The 7,500-nt window shown below is 56.1% G+C and overlaps 1 protein-coding gene and 1 long non-coding RNA gene across 10 annotated transcripts in view; both read right to left on the minus strand.

Annotated features, from left to right (window-relative positions):
* Nucleotides 1-840: 840 nt before the first annotated feature.
* LOC126990584 (uncharacterized) overlaps nt 841-7,500 on the minus strand; it is a 13,855-nt gene continuing 7,195 nt past the window's right edge. The window contains exon 4 of the long non-coding RNA XR_007744569.1: nt 841-964. This is a non-coding gene — a long non-coding RNA (uncharacterized LOC126990584). The remainder of the gene's footprint in view (nt 965-7,500) is intronic.
* LOC126990583 (retinitis pigmentosa 1-like 1 protein) overlaps nt 4,681-7,500 on the minus strand; it is a 3,350-nt gene continuing 530 nt past the window's right edge. Inside the window, exons 1-5 of one of the 9 annotated variants that reach the window (XM_050849216.1) lie at nt 7,000-7,500; nt 6,625-6,678; nt 6,035-6,088; nt 5,448-5,501; nt 4,681-5,285 (exon numbers count right to left, since the gene is read on the minus strand). The exon at nt 7,000-7,500 is cut by the window's right edge and continues 530 nt beyond it. In XM_050849216.1, the coding sequence (XP_050705173.1) occupies nt 5,148-5,285; nt 5,448-5,501; nt 6,035-6,088; nt 6,625-6,678; nt 7,000-7,500 (801 nt within the window). In that variant the 3' untranslated portion in view covers nt 4,681-5,147. Of the gene's footprint in view, nt 5,340-5,447; nt 5,502-5,768; nt 5,834-6,034; nt 6,089-6,408; nt 6,443-6,624; nt 6,679-6,999 lie in introns of those variants that run through there. The other 8 variants (XM_050849220.1, XM_050849219.1, XM_050849215.1 and 5 more) reach the window with 8 other exon arrangements.

Below are 7,500 nucleotides of genomic sequence, written 5' to 3' on the forward strand. Positions count from 1 at the left end.
AGCGACGTGCCACGAAAATGATACCAACCTTAAGGGCTCAACCGTACGAGGAACGACTCAAGCGACTCAATCTCTTTACATTAGAGAAAAGACGCCTACGAGGAGATATGATTCAAGTCTTCAAGTATCTGAAAAAATTCAATAACGTCGATTACTCCAATTTCTTTGAATTGCAAACCAACCTAAGAACTAGAAATAACGGTTTACCCATTCAGTCTAGTCGATGTAACACAGACATCGGAAGGAGTTTCTTTTCAAACCGAGTCATCCGTCACTGGAACAATCTTCCTTCAGAAGTAGTAAATGCGAATACTATCAACTCCTTCAAATATAGAATCGACCGTCACTTCGCTGCGTCGGGAGTAAACTGAATATTGAGTTGCTTTCATCTGCTCCTCAATATCGAGGTGCTTTCATCTGCTCCTCAATGTCGAGATGCTTTTATCTGCTCCCCAGGCCCCAGGCTGTCGAGCAGATTAAATCACCAAAGCGGGCAACCTCGTAATGAGCCAATAGGCTTTCTGTTGCCTGCGTTTCCATGTTTCCATGTTTCCAAACCCTTTCCCTCCCAATATCTCTCACCCTTTCCCTCCCTCTTCCCTTCTCCCCATCACCATCCCTCTTCCTACCTCCCCCTTCCCTTCACCTCCAAACCCTTTCCCTCCCAATATCTCTCACCCTTTCCCTCCCCTCTTCCCCTCTCCCCATCACCATCCCTCTTCCTCCCTCCCCTTTCCCTTCACCTCCAAACCCTTCCCCTCGCAATATCTCTCACCCTTTCCCTTCCCTCTTCCCCTCCACCCATCCCCCTCTACTTCACCCTCACACCTCCCCCCTTACCTGGCAGATGTCCCCCACCAGGATGTCTGAGATGGGGACCTGGATCATGCTGCGGGACCTCACCACCGAGAAGGCGTGCGTGTTCTCGATCCTCGTCTGCAGCCCCCGGAATTGCCTCTCCTTGCTGCGGCGGTGTGGTGGTGGTGGTGGTGGTGGTGGTGAAAAAAGAGTGATGAGAGTAAAGAGATTGTGATATTGCAATTGATATTGTGGCCAAACTCTACGGTAAAGATGTATCAGATTTCATTATCATTGTTGTCACGTAGTATAGTCCGTTTGCTTCGAGTTGACCCCAGAAGCCCCGCCTCCTGTCCTGTTACTAACTTCACCTAAATATGTGGGATTGGCTGGCTAGGGAAGTGGGAGGTGCAGTGCACTACGTCAAAGTTTGTTTGGTGACGAGCGTGAGGGTAGGAAGGTGGACAGCAGCACGGAGGTCAAGGCCGCAGGCTCTCCCTCGAACCTCGGGACTAGCAACCCAACCCAACCCAACCCATCACACACACACACACACACACACACACACACACACACACACACACACATACACACACACACACACACACACGACCCGGTAGCTCAGGGGTAGAGCGTCTGGCTCACACCCAGAAGGACCGGGGTTCGATTCCCCGGCCGGGTGAAGATAAGTTGGGTTTATCTTCTTCCACGTGTAGCCCCTGTTCACCTAGCAGTGAGTAGGTACGCGACGTCAGGCAAGGAGTTGTGACCTCGTTGTCGCGGTGTGTTGTGTGTGAGTGGTTTCAGTCCTACCCAAAGATCGGTACTACGAGCTCTGTGCTCTTCCGTAGGGGAACGCCTGGCTGTCTCGAGAGAGACCCGCAGCAGACCAAGAGGTGAATTACACACACGGTAGCTCAGTGGATAGAGCGTCTCCCTCACAACCAGAAGGACCGGGGGTCGATTCCCCGGCCGGGGACACAATTATGAAAACCACCCACACCACTTACAACACCAACTCCTAACAACACCCTGAAACTACCTTAACACAATTTAGCACAACATCCAAATATTTAACCTCTTAACCGCATGCAAGGTGGCCGCCCACCGTCTGTCTACTTCTACTGTCCTTCGCTTTCTACTTGCCCTTCCTCTTCCACCCCCCCTCTCTTCTTCCCCCTCCTTTTCTAGAAAAAAAAGGAGGGGCTTCTGGGTTCAACCCGAGGTAGTTTTTGTTGCAGTAGTAGTAGTAGTAGTAGTAGTCGTATCATTACTGATACGATGATAAAAGAAGTGCAGTGGATGACATGTACAACAATAACATAATGTCCGGACAATAAGAAACGAAAATATAAGATACACGACAGTAATGGTGCCACCAGAGGCTTCCCGCAACTCGGTCACCTCGTGGCCAGCTCCTTTACTTCACCAGAGGCTTCCCGCAACTCGGTCACCTCGTGGCCAGCTCCTTTACTTCACCAGAGGCTTCCCGCAACTCGGAGGTCACCTCGTGGCCAGCTCCTTTACTTCACCAGAGGCTTCCCGCAACTTGGAGGTCACCTCGTGGCCAGCTCCTTTACTTCACCAGAGGCTTCCCGCAACTTGGAGGTCACCTCGTGGCCAGCTCCTTTACTTCACCAGAGGCTTCCCGCAACTCGGAGGTCACCTCGTGGCCAGCTCCTTTACTTCACCAGAGGCTTCCCGCAACTCGGAGGTCACCTCGTGGCCAGCTCCTTTACTTCACCAGAGGCTTCCCGCAACTTGGAGGTCACCTCGTGGCCAGCTCCTTTACTTCACCAGAGGCTTCCCGCAACTTGGAGGTCACCTCGTGGCCAGCTCCTTTACTTCACCAGAGGCTTCCCGCAACTCGGAGGTCACCTCGTGGCCAGCTCCTTTACTTCACCAGAGGCTTCCCGCAACTTGAGGTCACCTCGTGGCCAGCTCCTTTACTTCACCAGAGGCTTCCCGCAACTTGGAGGTCACCTCGTGGCCAGCTCCTTTACTTCACCAGAGGCTTCCCGCAACTCGGAGGTCACCTCGTGGCCAGCTCCTTTACTTCACCAGAGGCTTCCCGCAACTTGAGGTCACCTCGTGGCCAGCTCCTTTACTTCACCAGAGGCTTCCTGCAACTTGAGGTCACCTCGTGGCCAGCTCCTTTACTTCACCAGAGGCTTCCCGCAACTCGGAGGTCACCTCGTGGCCAGCTCCTTTACTTCACCAGAGGCTTCCCGCAACTCGGAGGTCACCTCGTGGCCAGCTCCTTTACTTCACCAGAGGCTTCCCGCAACTTGGAGGTCACCTCGTGGCCAGCTCCTTTACTTCACCAGAGGCTTCCCGCAACTTGGAGGTCACCTCGTGGCCAGCTCCTTTACTTCACCAGAGGCTTCCCGCAACTCGGAGGTCACCTCGTGGCCAGCTCCTTTACTTCACCAGAGGCTTCCCGCAACTCGGAGGTCACCTCGTGGCCAGCTCCTTTACTTCACCAGAGGCTTCCCGCAACTCGGAGGTCACCTCGTGGCCAGCTCCTTTCACCAGAGGCTTCCTGCAACTTGAGGTCACCTCGTGGCCAGCTCCTTTACTTCACCAGAGGCTTCCCAACTTGAGGTCACCTCGTGGCCAGCTCCTTTACTTCACCAGAGGCTTCCTGCAACTTGAGGTCACCTCGTGGCCAGCTCCTTTCACCAGAGGCTTCCTGCAACTTGAGGTCACCTCGTGGCCAGCTCCTTTACTTCACCAGAGGCTTCCTGCAACTCGGAGGTCACCTCGTGGCCAGCTCCTTTACTTCACCAGAGGCTTCCTGCAACTCGGAGGTCACCTCGTGGCCAGCTCCTTTACTTCACCAGAGGCTTCCTGCAACTCGGAGGTCACCTCGTGGCCAGCTCCTTTACTTCACCAGAGGCTTCCTGCAACTTGAGGTCACCTCGTGGCCAGCTCCTTTACTTCACCAGAGGCTTCCTGCAACTTGGAGGTCACCTCGTGGCCAGCTCCTTTACTTCACCAGAGGCTTCCCGCAACTTGGAGGTCACCTCGTGGCCAGCTCCTTTACTTCACCAGAGGCTTCCCGCAACTTGAGGTCACCTCGTGGCCAGCTCCTTTACTTCACCAGAGGCTTCCTGCAACTTGGAGGTCACCTCGTGGCCAGCTCCTTTACTTCACCAGAGGCTTCCTGCAACTCGAGGTCACCTCGTGGCCAGCTCCTTTACTTCACCAGAGGCTTCCCGCAACTCAGAGGTCACCTGTGGCCAGCTCCTTTACTTCACCAGAGGCTTCCTGCAACTTGAGGTCACCTCGTGGCCAGCTCCTTTACTTCACCAGAGGCTTCCCGCAACTTGGAGGTCACCTCGTGGCCAGCTCCTTTACTTCACCAGAGGCTTCCCGCAACTTGGAGGTCACCTCGTGGCCAGCTCCTTTACTTCACCATAGTCTTCCCGCAACACGGAGGTCACCTCGTGGCCAGCTCCTTTCCTTCACCAGAGGCTTCCCGCAACTCGGAGGTCACCTCGTGGCCAGCTCCTTTACTTCACCAGAGGCTTCCCGCAACTCGGAGGTCACCTCGTGGCCAGCTCCTTTACTTCACCAGAGGCTTCCTGCAACTTGAGGTCACCTCGTGGCCAGCTCCTTTACTTCACCAGAGGCTTCCTGCAACTTGAGGTCACCTCGTGGCCAGCTCCTTTACTTCACCAGAGGCTTCCTGCAACTTGGAGGTCACCTCGTGGCCAGCTCCTTACTTCACCAGAGGCTTCCTGCAACTTGGAGGTCACCTCGTGGCCAGCTCCTTTACTTCACCAGAGGCTTCCCGCAACTTGAGGTCACCTCGTGGCCAGCTCCTTTACTTCACCAGAGGCTTCCTGCAACTTGAGGTCACCTCGTGGCCAGCTCCTTTCCTTCACCAGAGGCTTCCCGCAACTCGGAGGTCACCTCGTGGCCAGCTCCTTTACTTCACCAGAGGCTTCCCGCAACTCGGAGGTCACCTCGTGGCCAGCTCCTTTACTTCACCAGAGGCTTCCCGCAACTCGGAGGTCACCTCGTGGCCAGCTCCTTTCCTTCACCAGAGGCTTCCCGCAACTCGGAGGTCACCTCGTCCGCAGCTTCGCTGTCCGTCAGGCGTCAGGTAATGAACAGCGTTACGGTGCCGTCCCAGGTGTCTGTAGGGCGCTTAGTGAGCCTCAGCGGCCTCGGAACTCTTCCACTCAGCGATCTTGGCACGCATGGAGTGGTGGCACTGCAGCACTGCGTCTCGGCGGCCCTTCACATGCAGGGTTCGCTTAATCCGCTCGATTTGGACCCCATAGCTTCGCCGGAGATCCTCGAGGTGGCGGTCCTCGGGGCCTGCAAGGCGATCAATGAATCTATGAGGTACAGCCATGCTGCGGTAAGCGTACGAAGCAGTGGAGGGCGTGGCAGAGACGGTCACTGCTGAGGAGGCCTCGCCCTGAAGAGACGTCCTCGTCTGCGGCCATTGTACCGTTTGGAGTGACTTCCTCCACCTCGGAGGTCGCCTCGCCTGCTGCTTCATTTCCCTCACCAGAGGCTTCCTCCACCTCGGAGGTCGCCTTGCCTGCTGCTTCATTTCCCTCACCAGAGGCTTCCTCCACCTCGGAGGTCGCCTTGCCTGCTGCTTCATTTCCCTCACCAGAGGCTTCCTCCACCTCGGAGGTCGCCTTGCCTGCTGCTTCATTTCCCTCACTAGAGGCTTCCTCCACCTCGGAGGTCGCCTTGCCTGCTGCTTCATTTCCTCACCAGAGGCTTCCTCCACCTCGGAGGTCGCCTAGCCTGCTGCTTCATTTCCCTCACCAGAGGCTTCCTCCACCTCGGAGGTCGCCTGGCCTGCTGCTTCATTTCCCTCACCAGAGGCTTCCTCCACCTCGGAGGTCGCCTTGCCTGCTGCTTCATTTCCCTCACCAGTGACTTCCTCCACCTCAGGTCGCCTAGCCTGCTGCTTCATTTCCCTCACCAGTGTCTTCCTCCACCTCGGAGGTCGCCTCGCCTGCTGCTTCATTTCCCTCACCAGAGGCTTCCTCCACCTCGGAGGTCGCCGCGCCTGCTGCTTCATTTCCTCACCAGAGGCTTCTCCACCTCAGGTCGCCTCGCCTGCTGCTTCATTTCCCTCACCAGAGGCTTCCTCCACCTCGGAGGTCGCCTTGCCTGCTGCTTCATTTCCCTCACCAGAGGCTTCCTCCACCTCGGAGGTCGCCTTGCCTGCTGCTTCATTTCCCTCACCAGAGGCTTCCTCCACCTCGGAGGTCGCCTCGCCTGCTGCTTCATTTCCCTCACCAGAGGCTTCCTCCACCTCGAGGTCGCCGTGCCTGCTGCTTCATTTCCCTCACCAGAGGCTTCCTCCACCTCGGAGGTCGCCTTGCCTGCTGCTTCATTTCCCTCACCAGAGGCTTCCTCCACCTCGGAGGTCGCCTTGCCTGCTGCTTCATTTCCCTCACCAGAGGCTTCCTCCACCTCGAGGTCGCCTGCCTGCTGCTTCATTTCCTCACCAGAGGCTTCCTCCACCTCGGAGGTCGCCTTGCCTGCTGCTTCATTTCCCTCACCAGAGGCTTCCTCCACCTCGGAGGTCGCCTTGCCTGCTGCTTCATTTCCCTCACCAGAGGCTTCCTCCACCTCGGAGGTCGCCTCGCCTGCTGCTTCATTTCCCTCACCAGTGGCTTCCTCCACCTCGGAGGTCGCCTTGCCTGCTGCTTCATTTCCCTCACCAGAGGCTTCCTCCACCTCGGAGGTCGCCTTGCCTGCTGCTTCATTTCCCTCACCAGAGGCTTCCTCCACCTCGGAGGTCGCCTCGCCTGCTGCTTCATTTCCCTCACCAGTGACTTCCTCCACCTCGGAGGTCGCCTCGCCTGCTGCTTCATTTCCCTCACCAGAGGCTTCCTCCACCTCGGAGGTCGCCTCGCCTGCTGCTTCATTTCCCTCACCAGTGACTTCCTCCACCTCGGAGGTCGCCTAGCCTGCTGCTTCATTTCCCTCACCAGTGACTTCCTCCACCTCGGAGGTCGCCTCGCCTGCTGCTTCATTTCCCTCACCAGTGACTTCCTCCACCTCGGAGGTCGCCTTGCCTGCTTCATTTCCCTCACCAGTGACTTCCTCCACCTCGGAGGTCGCCTCGCCTGCTGCTTCATTTCCCTCACCAGTGACTTCCTCCACCTCGGAGGTCGCCTTGCCTGCTGCTTCATTTCCCTCACCAGAGGTTTCCTCCACCTCGGAGGTCGCCTCGCCTGCTGCTTCATTTCCCTCACCAGAGGCTTCCTCCACCTCGGAGGTCGCCTCGCCTGCTGCTTCATCGTCATTTTCAACGGCAAATACCTCTTCGAGATTAGCCTTCCCTTCTTTGTTGCAGTCATCATTATCGTCTTCCAATTTAACAGCATCATAACCAGAGGCTTCCCGCACCTTGCAGGTCGCCTCGTCTGCAGCTTCATTATCATCATCAACGGCAAATACCTCTTCGAGGTAGGCCTGCCATTCTTCATAGTTGTCGTCATTGTAGTGTTTCACTTCGTCAGTTTCATCTTCATCTTCAGCAGCGAATACCTCTTCGAGGTAAGCCTTCCATTCATCATAGTTGTCGTCATTGAAGTTTTTCACTTCGTCAGTTTCATCTTCATCCTCGACAGAGAACACCTTCTCGAGGTAAGCCTTCCATTCTTCGAAGTATTCATCATTGCATTCTTCCAGTTCGTCAGTATCACCGTTACCTTC

This window comes from Eriocheir sinensis, unplaced genomic scaffold (genome assembly GCF_024679095.1).
Source record: "Eriocheir sinensis breed Jianghai 21 unplaced genomic scaffold, ASM2467909v1 Scaffold1789, whole genome shotgun sequence".
Lineage (NCBI taxonomy): Eukaryota > Metazoa > Arthropoda > Malacostraca > Decapoda > Varunidae > Eriocheir > Eriocheir sinensis.